Genomic DNA, 17,776 nt, shown 5'->3' on the forward strand with positions numbered 1-17,776 from the left:
CACATGGAGAGGTAGTGTGTATGGTTGAGGAGGCCTCCCCAGTGTGTCGTACTAAACAGCTTAATCGCTATGATAACAATGAAATAAAAGAAAACAGATCACAGTCAAATAGTTATCGTCATGACTTAAGAAAAACAAAAATTTGTACCTCTATTATCTTTAGAGAGAAATAATTTGCACGTCTGATGGGAAAACAGTTGCTACATATTCCTTACTCCCAACTTCCCCGGTTCTCTTAAATTTCTAACAAATAATATTTAAAAAATAAACTAAATACAAACTCAAACACAACACACAAGTGTATTCTACCCTTGTGTGGGATTTAACAGCATCATTGTGAAAGGAGGGCGATGAGTAACAGGACAGACTTGAGAGAAAGGAGGAGATTTTAGGTTGAGGGTAGAAGAGGTGAGGAAGATTAAATGATTCTCTTTTACCGCAATTCAAATATATGGGACAGACAATGACACTTACAATGCATCTTTGAATTCTAGAATTCAAAAGATTCTTCTTTTTTATTTAATTTTTTTTTCACATCAAGCTTCTATCTAGAGTGTTTTCTGGACCCCGCAGTGGTCCTGGGGGTGGCTTAGAACATGACAAAACACTTGGAATATTAATACGGGTTTTTGATGCTGATGCCCCTTTGAACAGTCAAAATCCACAAGGGGAGGATGTGTAGTTAATTAGAGAGGTGTGGTAAGATGGTAGGTAGGCTAAAATTGGAAGGACTGTCTCTCCTGTTTGTGTGGTAGTTCAGACAGAACCACACTGCAATTTGCAGTGTTAGCTGCTAGCTAGCTGAAGTCCATGTTGTGAGCTTCATTAGTGCTGTTCTTGCTGGTTATGTAAGGCAGTGAGCAGTGCGGGCCCCCAGTCTGGGCCTTGGACATTCAGTACAGCGAGTAAGCATGTCTCATACAGACATTTGGATCTGTATGCATAAAGCCTCAGAAAAGGAGAACTGTTAAGGAGAACTGTGATGTGACCTGGTCAGGTCACATCACCTCAAGACCCATACCAGACGAGCTACTCTATGGACCCAGTTTGGTTCTCTTCATGAACACGGTCTCTGGTTTCATTTACTGTTGGGCTTATGGTCAATCTCCGATAAGATGACAAATGAGTCTGAGAGACTTAACAATCCAAAAAAGAAGTCAATCATATGCTAAGCAGATCACCAAGACAATAAGTGACTGTTTAGCTATAGCATGGCTTCACCGCTGCTGTATCAAAAACATCCACAAAATCAGTATTACCATCATTCTGACAGATGGTAATTATGCCATAAAGAATTTCCAGATACAGTCACAGAGCTATCTACTGGCAGACTGTTCAGAATGGAAATAATCCCACCGTCTAAATGCCTATGTCTCATTACAGAAATACAATACAGTAGATAAAAATGGACATTTCAGAAGCTGTCAATGGTGAAAATAACACCAAATACCCAATTTAGGTTTTGTGTCATGTTTTGTTCCGTTTTGTAGTGTTGGACATTTATATGGAATGGCAAAATATGATATGGAACAACAAGATACAAATGTCAGGTAAATATCGACACATTTCATGATAGGCTTCAGCTGACCAAGGTGGACTGATCAAGAAATTACCACTTGGGTGTCCCAAATTTTGGATTAAGTATTACATTGTGGGAATGAAATACAATTCATTATATGGTTATAATTCAGGCTGCCCAAATCTACAAGCTAACAATTATTTTATAAAGGTTTTACATAAAAGAAAATTAAAACAAATGTTAATGTAACATTTTCTTTTTTAATTCAAAGGATTAAACATTTTGGTTAGAATTATGCTACCGTTAAGTATTGAGGGGTTAGTTTTGTACATATGTACACACTAGCATTTAAGGTTATATATATTTACAAGTAGGTAGCAGCACTTAAAAGGGACACTTCACCCAAAAAAAAACTTTGTTTCAATGGATTAGTCACCCCATGGAGACTTGAATTCATGGATATTTTTTAGTTTTTGTCTCATTCCTAAGACAATAATTTGATGACCAGCGGACCGGTAGGCAGCGGTTCCGGTAGGAGACACAACGGACTCGTTGTGTCTCCTACCGGAACCGCTGCCGGTCATCAAATTATTGTCTTAGGAATGAGACAAAAAACGGAAAAAATATCCATGAATTTAAGTTTCGGGTTAATTTCGGGTGCCAAAAAATGCAGATCTAAAGCTGATGTACAACGTCTGTTTTTGCACACGACACCATAACTCTGGAAACTTTTGTAAGAAATAGAGATTCACGTCTGTAGCCGTAAATGCCCACAGTGAGGACTATCGCAATTCTTTGCCGGGGTTTCATGTAATTATAAATTGGAAATGCGTCAATCTGAGCACTATTCATCATTGCAGAAGCCATTGAGAGAAAGCATGAGAGAAAGACAGAGATAATGAGACAGAATGAGCATTGCCTTGGTATGTGATGAGAGCGGAAGAGAACATAGAAAAAAAAGAAGGGAAGAGGAGAGGAAAGGAAAAATAGTGTACTTGTGTCTCTGCTTGAGTCCCTGCAGTGTGCATGTGTGTGTGTGTGTGTGTGCGTGTAAGACTGTCAAATGTGATTTTTATATGTGCGCAACTGATATCTGTGCATGGACATGTAACAATGACTCACCAATGGTAGTAAAGTAGCACTACTACGGCAGTGGTTCTCAAAGTGGGGTCCAGGGACCCTTACAGGTTTGTAACTCAGCCAAATGGACCCGTACGGGACCATGGGGTCCTTGAAATGATAAAGATTGAGAACCACTGTCCTACGGTAACATGATTTCCATCACCGCCATGTCTGTGTGTGTGTGAGCTCTGTGAGGGACTATGAGTGGGGGAAGTTTGATCACTTTAAGGTGCAGTAGCGCACGTGGACCAGCAGGGGAGGCTGAGTGGGACTAGAGAGCGGTGAGGCGGCCAGTGAGTGCTGCCTGAAGCTCGGAGGGCAGGAAGACTCCTAACTCTGTGATGATTCCTCCTGTGATTAGCTGATGGGGGGTCACATCAAACGCTGGGTTCCACACCTCAATACCTGCAGAGCAGAAGCATTATAGAATGACTCATATGAGCCACACACACTTTACACAACCATGACAAGTACAGTAATAGCGCGTGCGCACACACACCCACCCCTCAAGGGGCCTGTGGTCTCATTAAACGAGTGTGTTTTAATTACAGTGATGTCACAGAGCACCTCTTCTCTCAGCCTTGTCTAATTAGGGATCACATGACACTGCTCAATCAGCGCTCACAAACTCACCCAGGAAGTACGTATTTTTCCTGCTACAGTACCTCCTGTCCTCTGTATGCATTTTGGTTCCGGGTACTTAGCATATCTTTTCACATAGCTCTAATTTCATATAACTTTTTATAGGTTACAGTTTATGCAAGGACACATGAAAGAGAAAAGGGAAAGATGTGAAATCCACCATGACCATGTTGTCATTATCACAAACTGAATGAGATACTATGGTGAAAGTAACCCCTTCCATTTAACTTCTTTTTTACTTTGCTTATCTGGTTGGTGAATGGATTCTGATGAAATTTTTGAGACAAAAAAAAAACAAGACACAGAGGCTAAAAATTACCCTCCTCCAACTCTTTCCTCTCCAAGGACAATAAAAGTAATCTGATCTAATCTCATCTCATCTAATCTCATCACCTGTAGGTATGGATATCAAGTTACTAGATGTGCAGTATGTGAATGAAGCACCAAGGTGCTAATGTACTTACATCTGGTGTACTTTTATGGCGACAGAGATATAGTCAAACCTTTTTCTAGACTGCTGGCCCTTTTGACACCATGACATAAAAATCTCACAAACTCACTATCCACAACACTCTTTATACCTGGAGCAGCAATGGGGATTCCATTGATGCTGGTGAGCTCCTCAGCGGGGCGCACTTCAATAACGATGTCCCTGCCACTCTCCAGACTCAAGTCACAGGACGTGCTGGGTGCTGCCACATAGAAAGGAATCCCATGGTGCTTAGCAGTGATGGCCAACTGGTATGTGCCCACCTTGTTGGCTGTGTCACCATTGGCAACAACCCTGTCAGCCCCCACCACCACGGCTGAGAGAAAAAGAAAAGCACAGGTTGGTTGAAGGAGAGAGATGTGAGAATGGTGTAAAGAAATGTAAGAAAAACTGGGAAAATAAGGTGAAGAGAATAGAGGGAACAACATACCTGTGATGCCCCTCTCTCTCATGGTTAGGGCGGCCATGCTGTCTGTAATAAGTGTAGCAGGGAATCCTTCGGCCACAGCCTCGTAAGCCGTCAGTCTGGCGCCTTGGTTGTACGGCCTGGTCTCTGTACAGTATACACGCTTCAGCCTGCCCAGTGCATGTAGGCTACGCACCACACCTGTAACACACCCACAGGTCTTGGTTACTGGTGCATCAATTAAAGGGAAAAAAAACTGTAACAAACTCCAGCCTTGATGTAAAACATTTATTTGGGCTACTGCCAATGTTTCGACTCATGTCTTCATCAAGACAAAGATCTAATCAGCGTCTCAACAATCTCTCTCTCCTTCACATTGATGTGGGCCCACAGGTGCACATGTAAACAGAGATTTTTTGTTATTCTAAAATAGGTCCCTATTAAAGTCAACTGAATACCCCCCCCCAAAATATATATATTTTTCCCCCATCAATTATTCACCCAGTGAGGACTTGAATTCATGGGGGGGGGGGGGGGGGTTCCTCGCATGCCATTACAGTGAATTAAGAATATGAAAATACTTGATGAATATAAGTACGGAAGGCAAGTTTAACAGCAAATCTAAAAAATAATTTAAAAAATGTATAAACTCTCACAGTATAATCCAAGTTGTGGACATTTTTCATGCTTATGTTTGCAAAAAATGTTGCTCTTAATTAAGTCGACGTTTCTGGAGTTCCAGACAGTGTGCAGGACCTCTTTCTCTGATTTTATCAGAGATCCCCTTCTGAACATTTGCACTTTTTGTTCTACGCACCTGTCACCAACCTTTGAAGTGTGCATCGGCCTTCATCTAAAAGTTCATGCTTATGTTTGACATAACTGCTGAGGATGTAAAGTGTAAAATGCCTCAGTTTGTATTTTTGTGTGTCTTAACGATACCGTTTGTTCATGTCGAAGCCTACACAGGTTTTTCTGTAGAGAACGGTCCTTTTGCACACCTACTGGGCCAGGTGCGTAGGAGCAGGCAACCAGTTCAACAAAAAATGTCCCGCACACTGTCTGTCAGGCTTCACTTTTCTTCACTGTGCATTTTAAATGTTCAATTCCACGTCATTCTTAATTCACCATGAATTCTCCATGAATTCAAGTAATCACTGGGTAAGAAATTGATATTTTTGGGAGTGAAGTACTTTAATGGAATAAATCACAGACTGTCATTTAATAGTTGCAACAGGTGATATTTCCCATGCACATGTACATATGCATGCACTCTCACACTCATCCAGCCTCACCCAATGCTGTCCCGTATCCGGCGGTAGCGAGCGAGCCAGTGTTGCAGTGTGTGAGGATGGTTACAGAATCCCTGGGGACGCCAGACAGGATGTGCTGGGCACCATAGTTACCAATCTTCCTGTTGTCATTGACATCACGTTCCAGCATATCTTCGATCCAGGCAATTACACTGTGGGAAGACGTTTTGTATGTTACTGTGGACTAAAGGTAGGGTGATATTTTTTTGTTAAGGTAGGGTAAGTGATATTTTTTGGTTAAAACAAACCTAAAGGTTTTTGTTAAAAGGTTAAAGCACTATATTCTGATAGTATTCATTGCTATATAGAGTGTTTGTTCAGTAACAGGAGTCTCCCTGTCTTCCAGCTCTTTGATAAACAGAAAATACATTTTCAGGTAGGTGACAATTTCAGCCAGTCAGGAGAGAGTACCCATTCATCAGCTTCGTTTTTACAGTGTTACAGTTCCAATTTTGTCTGCTCATTTCTTTGCGTCATCACTCCCAACAATTTCACCTGTTTAACCTGTATCCTGTCTGAGTTCTCCATCCTGATTGGATAAAATTGGTATCCTGACCTGAAAATGCATTTTCTGTTTTAAAGAGCTGGTGAGACATGGAGACTCCTGTTGCTGAACAAACAAACTCTATAGCAATGAGTTCTATCAGAATATTGAGCTATTTAACACTTGGTTTAACCAAAGAAAATCCACTTATCCAACCTTAAGTGTCCATCAACTTGCCATCTATTTACTTACAGCATGGCTACTTGTTTCTCTATATCAAGACCATCTTTTCTCATCTATATTCATAAACACGTGGTCTTTCTCCTCACCATTTATGTTCCTGACTGACAGTTTCAGTCAGTGACTGAAACATTTCAATTCTGAAGATTTTCCTCTCGTCTTTTCATTCACCCACTTTCCTCCCGTCTTTCATCACCCATCTCTCTTCTTTCCCTCCAACATTCCTTCCTCACACTTACGCCCCTCCCTGCCTCTCTTTCACTTCATCCATCCCCCTCTTCCTACCTCTCCCGGAGCTGTTCAGAGTTCTTCTCCATGCTTTCATTCTCTGCAAACTCCATCAGCTCGCGGGCAGCGCGGCCCATATTGACAGCGGTAGGCCGGGCTGAGGTCAGGTGGCACAGGGACTCTCTGATGAAGCTCACAGGGTCATCACCGCCGGCACCCGCAGTCAGCTCCACCGCCAGGCTGAGACAGCCCACGATGGCAATGGCGGGGGCACCTCGCACCTACAAGAGGATGAGGGGAGAGACGAGTCACTCATTGTCAGATTGTCCTTTCCCATGTGGTTGAATGCTATTTTCAAGTGGCTTTCTTCCTGGTTTTCACATGGATACTGTGTGGCCTGTGTGTGTGTGTGTGTGTGTGTGTGTGTGTGTGTGTGTGTGTGTGTGTGTGTGTGTGTGTGTGTGTGTGTGTGTGTGTGTGTGTGTGTGTGTGTGTGTGTGTGTGTGTGTGTGTGTGTGTGTGTGTGTGTGTGTTCATCCTCACTACTGAGATCTAGGAAGGAAGCACTAAGGCAGCAATGATGAACCAACAGTTGTCATAAGTGGCTTGAGAGCAACACAGCCACTGGCAGTGAAACAGACACACAGAGCAGAGGGCTATGATATCATCTCTGGTTGAGAATCATTTCTCTCTCCCGGGAGGCACTATTATCATGACATCATCCTTTCTACTTACGGTACATTCCATCACTTCTGACATCACACACCAAACGTGTGTGGTGCTGTATATCTGATATATAATATAACCCCAGGGGGAGCACATTTTAAAATGTCCTTTACAAAAACTAAATAATGTAAAAAGAAAATAATATTCCATCATCAGAACACTTTCTCTCTACATCACATGGAGCGAGAGAAATCCTGTAAAGGAGTGAAAAAGAACGGAACAGCAGGACCAAAACGTGAACAAAAACCCTGGTAAAGATCATTAATAATTCATCAATAATCTCTCCCAGTGAACGAGGGGCGATACATTACATGGGTGGATGGTTGTGTGTGCAGATACTCGGCATGTCGTGCTTGCACATCATAATGCGAAAACTATAAATGAATAATGGGCTGCCAGCCAGCCGTGCCAGGTCATATTTTTGGGATGCCCATTAATTGGGAGCCGATACGGTTGAGGCAGCCTCGACATCCCGGGGCCTGAGAATCCTCCACGCGCCGTTGGGGTAGAAGACAGTGTTGCCATGTCCGCTTATTATAAGCCACGTTGGGCTTCTTTTTTCCTGTAAAGTTGCTTGTAAATATTGGTAGTAGTGCAGCGGGTTGCGGTTTTTTGGGCTTGTTTCCTAAAGTTGTTTAAACCAGTGGTTCTCAAACATTTTCATGGGGACCCTGGACCCCCAAATTAATATTGTCCGCAGACCCGACATCTGAAAATATTTTGTGCCAGAGACCCCCCCCCCCCCCCATACAAGATTTGTGTTGTTAAAATGTTCCAAAATCACATTTTCTCAAGTTTATTTTTTTCGTTTTTTAAACATAGCCGATCTACAAGCTCACAAGTTCTTGTAGATCGGCTATTTTCAAATAGCCGTCGTAGCTTAATCGCTTCTTTTGGGAATCGTTTTCATAGACCTGGGTGCTTGTTTATCCCGCAAAACCTGGCAACGCTGGGTAGTAGACAGACAGACACCCAACAGAGTAGTGTGGTTGTAGTGGGTGCCGCAGACGGATGCATTCAAAACAAATACAGGCCGCCTGTACAGTCAGGGACCCCCGGGCTGTGCCCGTCAATAACGAGCCCGACCAGGCGGTCCGGGGAATTTATCCAGCGATATGAACATGATCTGCGCCCGCAACAGGAGCACAAAAGATCGAGCTCTGTTAAGAATGTACCCATAACTAGACAGTCATAAACAACAGCAACATAAAGACACAAACATGATCACACGCAGCAGCATTCTGGGGGGGGGGGGGGGGGGTTAAAGAGTGTGAGAAGGAGAAAGGAGGGGGGAGGAGGAGGAGGAGAAGAAAAGGATCTCATCTCTCAGCTCCTTCCCTTATTACCTTCATGGACTTGATGGCCTCATAACCGTCCTGGACCGAGCGGACCTCTTCGAACACAGTCTGTTGCGGCAGCAGCAGCTGGTTGAGGATCTGCAGGGATCCGGCCCGGTAGCGGATCGCTTCGAGCGTCATGACCCGAACAAGGAGATGGTGGATGCGATGTGATGTGCACACACTCCAGTCCACACACACGTCCTCCTGGTTGTCAGCGGTAGAGAAAGGGGAGGGTGGAACTGAGCGACAGGGGGTGGGGGGGGAGATGGAGAATGAACGCTAGATAGCTGGTGGTGTGAATGAGAGGAAGAAAAGAGATAGTTCGTCTCCACACTGACTGACTGACAGTAGAACAGCAGCAGCTACGGAACCACGTGTTCTGTTTCAACAGGAAGCCCTCCCTGCGCTGCTCACGCCCACCTACCTCTCGCGCGGTCTCCAATCGCAACTTTAATGACTTTACTGTATATTATATAAGGCTGGGCTGGCTAATATATACACATGCATGTCGCTGGAAGAAAAAAAAACACGTCGCGATGCCATGCTTTGTTAGCTTGTGGATCTGTTATTGTTTTTGCGTCACCCTCGTAAACGCCCGGATCTTTGTACCTGTACCTTGCGTTAAATTAGTGGGGTACATTTTGACATTCCAAATCCCATTGCCCCAAGGGTCAGTCATTGGGCGGCCCATTGTCAGCTATAGCTAGCACCAAGCCCCCAGAACCGCAGTAGAATAGTGAGGCTGCCGTTGCCTGGTGGTCAAATCTGAGATTGCACTACTTCCGCAGTTAAAACGCTACTGCGCATGCTTCTATCATCTGAAAACGCTAGTGCGCTTGCTCTATTGGCTCCGATATTGGAGCCAATTCAGGAATCAGTGGTACTTTTGCGTGCTTCATGCGCTGGTTAGCAACTTTTATTGAAATGAATGGTGGGGGGCGGAGCAGTGCACCCTCTAGATATATTATAACTAACTCTATGGCTAGCACGGACGTGGGGTAAAACCTGGTTAACCTAGCCTTGTGGACATTTGAAGAGGAAGCCGTTGCCCAGCTCAGACCCGTCCATATTAACTTGATGGAAATGTAATATTTGTAACGTTGAATTTACACCTTTTATTACACACGCCCCATGGGGAAGTATTGGATCAGCCAGCAACTACAACCCGACTGGTTGCCTTACCGGCCAATTATTGCGACGGTTCGTCCATTCCGGCTATGGGATCTAGACTTTCCCCCTCCCCCTCTATTCTTTCCTTTCAGATAAATTATTAGCATAACAGCAAAGCCCAGATTCCCCCCAACAACAGAGCATGGCCTCTACACAAGCGAATGGGTCTATTGTTCCAGAAACAAGGAAAAATCTAATGTTTAGTTATTTTCATATTTTATTTAGCCAAGATCCCTTCAAATAAACCACATTATTAAACCATTAAAGCCTAAATAATCAGGCATTCATACATTTACACATTGAGAACACAAACCAGTTTCCTTTAAAAAATAGTGCCAGAGCAAATGTAGGCTATATAATATTAACACAATTTATACTGATTACTGATTGCCATTACATGACATTACCAATGAAAATGCAAGACAATAGTTTTCCAACCCTGTGTGGATATATTTGATATTTTATCGGAAGAAAAGTCCACAAATACATTACAAACGGTCTGCTTAAGATGAGAGAAAAAAAGAAAGAATGAAATATCAAAGAGATTGAAAAAAGATACATAGGTAATGTTCTGCCATCTAAATTATACAGTCTGATAGTATGATTTAATGTACATAAAGTTTGTTGCTCTTCCTGCCTTTGTCTAATGTTGGGTTGTCACAGAAATGTGTTTGATTCTTAAAGTGTGTGCTAGCAACTAGCCAGATTAACTTCCAAAATGTGTCCCCTGTGCCTGTCCCCTACCCAGCCATCCACCACACAGAATACTGATTTGACTGTTGTCACAGCAACTGGGACTAGTTCAGAGGTCATAGGGTTACAGAAGGAATGGGCTGACTTTTAGGAGCGTTTGTTTGGGGGGGGCAGGGGGTTAAAGTTGCTGCCCTCTATAGAGGGCAAGAGAAGTAAGCGCACAGCAACAAATGAGTGAAAAGGGGCATTGGACTACCCAAATGCATTACACAGTGCTGTGGCGCAAGCCGGGGTGGTATATCAGAGCCCAACAGTGGCTCTGAATGGCTTCCCTCAATCAATTTCAGCTGAGGGTTAAGAGACATTTTTGCACACTTGTTTCTGTTCGCTGTATCATGCTCTATTTGCCCTCTATTGCCTTGTACATCTCAGAATCAATAAGTCAAATCCAAGAGACTGAACTGACATAAGTGAGTAGATGGATGTTGCCTCCTGAGAGAGATGCGAACTGAGGTGGCAGAATGTGAGACATGAAGAGACCAAGAGTAGGAAAAAGAGATGGAACGCGAGAGGATCTAAGTGATCGAAATAGGTACTCTGCAAATTATCTCTATGGACAGGCAACCCATTTCAGGCCAGCTTTAACCTGGATTAAATAATGTGAATGTGTCACTGACATGGGGCAAGGGGTGGATTAGGGTAAACTTTGTGCCCTTATATCTGTCCGACAAGATGTCAGAGTCAACACTCTCGCATCATCATCAAAACTAATAAGCTAATTTACAATGATGAACTGTGTGGTCATCGGTATACAGAGATTAGTCCATAGACAAGAACAGAATAATAGTGCCATCTTACAATGTTCATTATGCATTGTAGAATTATAGTGACAGAGGAGACATATGTATTTCTAAATACATAGTGTATAATATATTGGAGAATGCATAGAAACAGGCTACCACCAGCATGTATTAATAATGCAATAACTTTGTCATTTGCTGTCATGGTGAGGCTCATAAATCATTCCAATTAGTCTACATGTCAGCTACTGTTCACCGATTGTGTCCACATTTAAAAAAATATATGGTAGTCTGGATGCATTACATAATGTGAAACCCCTGTCCTGTCATATGGACGGACATACAAATATGCATATCATCAACCCATAACCACATGCATCACTTGTAGATTATCACTACACAGCAGCTGTTGCCTCTCTGCTGGTGTCAAGAGCTACTTGACACACATCACAGTGACATATCACATTTATGTTGGAATTAGTTTGTTTCTTGACAATTGGAAGTGGTACATAGTGGTCAATATTCCAACAGACATACAAGTTAATTATGTAAAGAGGCCTATTAAATAGGCCTCTGAATAAGCGATAAGTAAATGCTAAATAAAGTGTGTAGGGAAAAAAGCAAATGAGGTCAATGAAGTAGCTGACAAAGAAAAATAAGATTAGGAAATCCAACTCCAGAGCTCAGCTTTTACCATAATATTCACAGCAAGCCATAACCTTAGCCCCACCCCCCACAACTAACCCCAGCAGGCCACTCTCCTGTCTCCTTGGTGACACAAAGACTAATCCCTCATTATGGGATGTAGCTGTGACGCCCCGGAGCCCCACTTTTTATTCCCATATCACACCCTTCCAAACGGTGCAGATTACTGTAATCTTGGAATACTGGAGCAGACAGATTAGATTAAGCTCATTATACACACACACAATATAAAGGAAGGAGTCAAAGACACCCTAGTCCCCAAGTTACACTTTCCTCTCACACACTTCTTTTGTGGGGAGGGGTATCTATAGATACCAAATCTCTCCATCTGAGATGATGTATAATAATCAGGTGTAACTCATACCAGATAATTGCTCACTCAGGCAACTCGTCGAAAAGAAGAGAACGGAAGGAATAATCTTTTTGGGTCAGTTTTCTGTAGTGTTTGGATTTTCTTTTCTTGTCGTGTGTTGTGTTTAAGTGCAAATAAGCATTCATCTCCCACTAGTATCGTTTTAAATGCTCGTTCCTACTGTACAACATTTCTTGACCTCAATATGACCATAAATGTCCTCCGAACCGAAATGCCACCACAAGGTTAAAAAACCTGCCAAAGGGATATTCATGCATCAGTCAAAGGCAGACGCAGAGCAGCATACTATAGGAGTGTCATTATGCTAAAGGTAGCCTACTTGAAGCTGGCCTTGCTAGTGTTATGTTGTGTGTGTTAGAGCTAATATAACAGTACTCCAGTCGACTCTTTACTCCTTTGTTCTCCCTTCTCCTCTTCCTCTCATCTCACACAGTGCGTCTCCTTTTCAGCGATTCCAGCTAAAGAAGAGAGTTGGAAAACAGAGGATGAGAGTACTGACTACTGATATAACATGAGGGACAATAATAGCTCTACAGGAAGGCATGCAGCTATTTACCTCACTCTCAACCATCTTCAACCTGCCCAGAGCATCCTTGGCAGCTTCCTGTGAGGGAGAAAGAGCAAAAGGAAACATTTAATTACACAATACACACATGACCAACCACAAACACATGCAAGCACCAGCAAAGGCCAGCTCTGCACTCACCCTGTTGCCTTGGCTGGAGAATTTTTTCACAGAGTCAGCAAGCCCATGAGCAAAGCGCTGCAACACGTTCTCATACTCTGCACAGATGGGGAAAGGGAAAATACATTTATACATGAGTGAGAAATGATTACTGTTTGTATAAGTGGTGTACTTGTGTGTGTGTGTGTGTGTGTGTGTGTGTGTGTGTGTGTGTGTGTGTGTGTGTGTGTGTGTGTGTGTGTGTGTGTGTGTGTGTGTGTGTGTGTGTTACCTGCCAGCTGAGTGGGAGAGCCTCTCTCTAGGTATGATTTCTGCCACTGCAATCTGTGGGTAGTCTCTTTGTGTTGATTTATCAGGTCAGACGGTGGATCTCGTCGGTTCTTTCTGAATTCACCAAGCTGAGGGAGAAAACATGAAGACCAACAAGACCTTCAGATCACTAGAAGCATACATGAAGCTCAGGGGTTAACAGACAGGCCACGAGTCAACAGCAGTGTAAAGCACTCGTACACTACCTTCCTCTCCAGCCTTTCCTTGTCATAGTTCAGAAGACTGAAGCTGTGGAGTTTGTACTGAGAGCTGCTGGAATGACTGCTCGGGTCATGCCTGGGCTTGGACCGAGGAGATGGGGCCTGGTGATTATAACAATAACAGTAACTTATACAATAAAAGGTGTTGATAATCGTAGATCACCTTTTCAGATGGAAAAGTGTGTAAAGCTTGGAATGTTTGAATGGCAGGTGATGATGGCAACCAGAGGAGGGCTTTATAGTGTTTGTTCAGACTCACACTCAGCTCCATCTACTCAATAAGAAAGGGGGGGATTTTTTAAAATTATTTCAAAAGATAACACACTTAAGAAATGAAAAGCCTTTTAGCTTCTAGATCGGCTATTTTCACTGATGTGTTTTTTATCTTTTGGGTCTTATGGGTCTTGAGCTGAAAAGTTTGGGAACCACTGTTCTAACTCACCCTGTCGTTCTGTCTCTCTGGGGGAGAGGGGGAGGAGATGGGGTCGAGGACCAGCCACTTCTCTGTCACAACCTGTAGCTGAACCCCACCGATAGGTTCTCTGATCTTCACCCTCACCTCCAGCTTGCCCCCTGTGGGTTTACGACCATCCAGCACCTATAAAAACATGTGCATGTTAGATGGGCTGGTGCGAGTGTGCATGCAGTGATGCACCGGCCAAACGGGTACAGACACACAAGATGTGTGGCATGAATATGCCACGCATATTTTCATATAGCATACTGTACCTTAATTTGTGCTAAACATGCTGATAAATATAAATGCACTATTTGTCAAACTTGTTAAATATAGTAGCTAGCAAATGAGGCAGGAGACTGGTGGTGTGATGCCAGATTGTGGCCATACGTTAGCCGCTTGATTAGCATTGATTGACAAAATGTAATAGGCGGGTGTATAGGAAAACAGATTCACACTCACCTCTATGATCTCACGGATCTCACACTGGTTTTCTAGAGTATCCAGCTTAAGCTGAGCGCTGCCAACCACCTTGTCAGTCTTAAACATACCGCTGAAAACCATAGGAGACGTACAGTACACGAGGCCATTACAACTCATAGCACATATAGACAGAGACATTGGCTGTCGGAGAACATTTGGAAAGCAGGTATCAGCGTTAACAAGGGACGGTCACTGTGTCGCAGGAGTGAAAACAAAAAGAAAGACTGTAATGTTAACGTTACCAGTTCTTCTCAGTTTTACAGCTAATTTGTACAAACCACAATCTATAAAAAAATTACCCGGGAGGAAATTATGTTTACTTTTTAATCTTTACGCACTCACGTCACACCTCCAATGACAGTGGCTTGTCCTTTTATGAACATGGAAACGACTCTGACTGCATTCTGTAAGATGCCTTTATACACTACTAGAGCTGAGCTCTGTTTGGTCTTACCCCTTATGGATGACCTCAAACTTGATGCCTTTAGACAGGTACGCCCGTTTAAAGGCTCGATGAGTACGGTTTATGTTCAGTTTGAACTGTTCCTTGAACTCTGGACTGTTAGTGCTCTTCATTGTGCTGGTTTTGTCCCTCTGAGCCTCCTCCTATACACACATAAATATACAGTATATGTAGATAGATATATCATATCTAATGTAAACTCCTAAAAGAAAGTTCTGAAACTTTATTTCGGTCGATTATTTCTCACCTTCAATAATACCAGATCAGTCATGTTTACAAACGAGGTATAACTTGAAAGGATTGTGCATTCAAGGAATGAGCAACACAGCTAACCGTGTGGGAAGCACACCCCAAGAAATTGCCTAAATCCCCCTATTGCCCTATTGCACAGGCCTTATCCTGAAGAAGGGTCAAATGTGGCACGTTGATGCTTGGAGCACACATAAACTCAACAAAGTAGCAGGACCCATGCTCAGGTGCCAGTCACACACCTGTGACTGGCACACCTGTGACCTGTCAGCCCCTGAAGCTCAAAACGAGAGCAAATACCAACAGAACAATATTTTGGCAAACTCTTTGGGGCGGTGCTACCCACACGGCTAGCTGTGTTACTCCTTCCACGATTGCACGATCCTTACAAGTTGAAGGGGAGAAATAATCGACCAAAATTAAGTTTACAAACCTTTTAGAAGGAGTTTTATATATAATTAGTTTATTTTTTTGTGGGGAAGATTTGTGCGAAAACGTGCTTCTCACCACACTGGGGAAAGGAAACTCAAACTTCACACTGGCATCCAGATCACTGGGAGAAACACCTGTTATCAGAGAGAAGCAAGCTAGTTAGCAGTGTGCACATGTACGTGTATAATATGCAACTGTAAAAGTGACACAGAATTCATTAGCATGACTATTTAAAAGACACGACTTGCGACAAAATCACAGAGTATTATACATAAGTGTTATACATGCACATACAAAGCACACACACAGGATTACCTTGGGGCGTGGGTAGATTAACACCCCTAATGATGTACAGTACCATGTCATTAGCAGTCAGGTTTGGAAAGATCCTAAACAGAAAATAAATACACACATTGTGACCAATCACAAGCGACATCATATGTCCGCAGTCAAGTCAGTAGTATCAGTATTGGCTGAACAGACCTCACTACTTTGGGTGAAATGCTACAGTCCCTGAACAGTGTGAGACTGTGCCAGAGCCAGACTGTGACTGTGGTGGGTGTGAGTCACTGAGTCCCTGCATGTTGCTGTGTCCATCTGGACAATAAAGTTGACTCATCCACTACACCGACCAAAACCAGTGATTGTGTTATTAAGGACTGCCTTTCACAACAATGTTTGAGCACATGGCATGCTCCGAGTAGCAATATTAATAAGCACTGTGTAGTGTACACACACACACACACAAATGCTACGCATATTACCTCTACCAGACACCCTGGCATGTACAGTAGATAACTGGTCTGCATAGGGAAAGTGAATAGAGACCCTTTTACCACAGGACAAAAACCCCCACTAATGTCTGACTTTTGTCTTTCGTAGGAACGGTTGCTATCGGTATTCATTCATTTAACAGGATTTAACCAACCTGTTGAAATCACTAGTGCAGAAACAGAGAACACCTTCCTCTGCTCATTTCCCAGTGGGGAAAATGGTCAATTGTGTTCATTGGAACACCTGGCCAAACTGGAGTCACCATGGCGGAATCGAACCCAAGTCTTCATGGTTCAATCGCATATTTTTGGTGGGGTTTCCCGTCTTTACAAAACCTCCAAACCTGCACTTTCTATTTCTAGATTGGAGCAGGAGTAGAAATGGTGGTTGTACTGAACAGCGCACGTGTGAAGGGGCGTTAACATTATTTCTAGCCTCTCTGGTTCAGGGTGTGCCAAATTACACTTACAGAATATCAAGAAATGAATGAGACAAGTGGGCACTTCTTCGACAGTAACGGAATCAGTTTCTTACTTGACAGTGTTAAAAGTCCTCTCCTCACTGTGACACTTGGGTACAGGGTGGCCCTTGGCGTGGGCCTTCTTCAGTATCTCTATGCTCTTCATGCATTCCTCAGCCAGCTTCTCAAACCTGTGTAGAGTAAAGGATCTCTCTGTATAAGGCTACAGTATAACAGCAGTAGAATCAATGTTTTATGCAAATCCTATGTACAAGTATGTACAGACAGAAACACACAGTATGTGGGATTAGATAGATTAGGAAGTGTCTTACTTTGCCGTCTCGGCCACACTGCCAATGTGTGTGAACTGTTGGGAGTAGCCCAGACATTTCTGTACATGGAGAGAAACACCAATGGCTAAAGAGATTTGACTCATTTGACTCAAAAGTACGTTGTTCAGAAAACTACTGCAGAACTGAAGAGGTGATGGGAGAGCTTTCAATATCACTATTAGTCTCAATATCCACCACCAAAATTGTAGAGATTATACCAAAAATCCACCTCTTTGGCATTATTTATTAAATACAGTAAGAGATCTATTTAAGTGATGCATTTGCCCGTTGTTAATAAGTAAGCGTCTCAAAGGGTTTGGGAGGCACCTGTCCTCACCTCATGTTGCTGTCGCAGGAGCTCCATGAGGTGATTGTACTGCTCGCTGGAGCGAGGGGAGAGGGGGGAGATACGGGAACGAGACAAGGAATAGTCCTCCTCGCTGACTGGCGCGCTGGGAACCTGCAGAGAGAGGAGAGCAACAATCAGAGAGGTGTGAGGTTCCAAAAAAAATGAAAACTTGCATTTTAAAGAGACTGTTTTAAGGCAGAATGCAAAACAGAAGGTATGAATGAAGGAAGGTGTCGGTGAGAAATGTGAGCAACATTTCAGGCACACACACACACACACACACACATCTTGATCTCACCCTACAGCCTTCC

At 43.2% G+C, this 17,776-nt stretch overlaps 2 protein-coding genes across 5 annotated transcripts in view; both read right to left on the bottom strand.

Moving 5' to 3' along the window:
- Positions 1–2,141: 2,141 nt before the first annotated feature.
- On the bottom strand, positions 2,142–9,012 carry mri1 (methylthioribose-1-phosphate isomerase 1). The gene is made up of 6 exons (XM_080451164.1): positions 8,517–9,012; positions 6,502–6,725; positions 5,475–5,644; positions 4,204–4,380; positions 3,865–4,089; positions 2,142–3,046 (listed from the first exon to the last, which is right to left on the bottom strand). Exons 1-6 carry the CDS (start codon positions 8,646–8,648, stop codon positions 2,913–2,915), a joined length of 1,062 nt encoding a protein of 353 aa, XP_080307290.1. The 5' UTR covers positions 8,649–9,012; the 3' UTR covers positions 2,142–2,912.
- Positions 9,013–9,885: 873 nt separating this feature from the next.
- cc2d1a (coiled-coil and C2 domain containing 1A) overlaps positions 9,886–17,776 on the bottom strand; it is a 28,736-nt gene continuing 20,845 nt past the window's right edge. For all 4 annotated transcript variants that reach the window (XM_080420062.1, XM_080420060.1, XM_080420061.1 and 1 more), the window contains exons 16-28: positions 17,454–17,576; positions 17,117–17,175; positions 16,859–16,975; positions 15,866–15,939; positions 15,626–15,684; positions 14,861–15,012; positions 14,386–14,476; positions 13,909–14,064; positions 13,452–13,568; positions 13,208–13,334; positions 12,958–13,034; positions 12,808–12,855; positions 9,886–12,709 (exon numbers count right to left, since the gene is read on the bottom strand). In XM_080420062.1, coding sequence (XP_080276188.1) covers positions 12,677–12,709; positions 12,808–12,855; positions 12,958–13,034; positions 13,208–13,334; positions 13,452–13,568; positions 13,909–14,064; positions 14,386–14,476; positions 14,861–15,012; positions 15,626–15,684; positions 15,866–15,939; positions 16,859–16,975; positions 17,117–17,175; positions 17,454–17,576 — 1,233 coding nt within the window. In that variant the 3' untranslated portion in view covers positions 9,886–12,676. The remainder of the gene's footprint in view (positions 12,710–12,807; positions 12,856–12,957; positions 13,035–13,207; positions 13,335–13,451; positions 13,569–13,908; positions 14,065–14,385; positions 14,477–14,860; positions 15,013–15,625; positions 15,685–15,865; positions 15,940–16,858; positions 16,976–17,116; positions 17,176–17,453; positions 17,577–17,776) is intronic.

The sequence above is a fragment of the Gymnoscopelus braueri genome (assembly GCF_963280865.1).
Source record: "Gymnoscopelus braueri genome assembly, chromosome: 2".
Taxonomy (NCBI): domain Eukaryota; kingdom Metazoa; phylum Chordata; class Actinopteri; order Myctophiformes; family Myctophidae; genus Gymnoscopelus; species Gymnoscopelus braueri.

Coding starts and splice junctions, on each gene's coding strand:
- mri1 (XM_080451164.1), bottom strand. CDS start 8,648: ATGACGCTCGAAGCGATCCGCTACCGGGCCGGATCCCTGCAGATCCTC. Junction 6,726..8,516: donor AGGCCATCAAGTCCATGAAG/GTAATAAGGGAA, acceptor ATCCTCTTGTAG/GTGCGAGGTGCCCCCGCCAT. Junction 3,047..3,864: donor AATCCCCATTGCTGCTCCAG/GTATAAAGAGTG, acceptor TCTGCTCTGCAG/GTATTGAGGTGTGGAACCCA.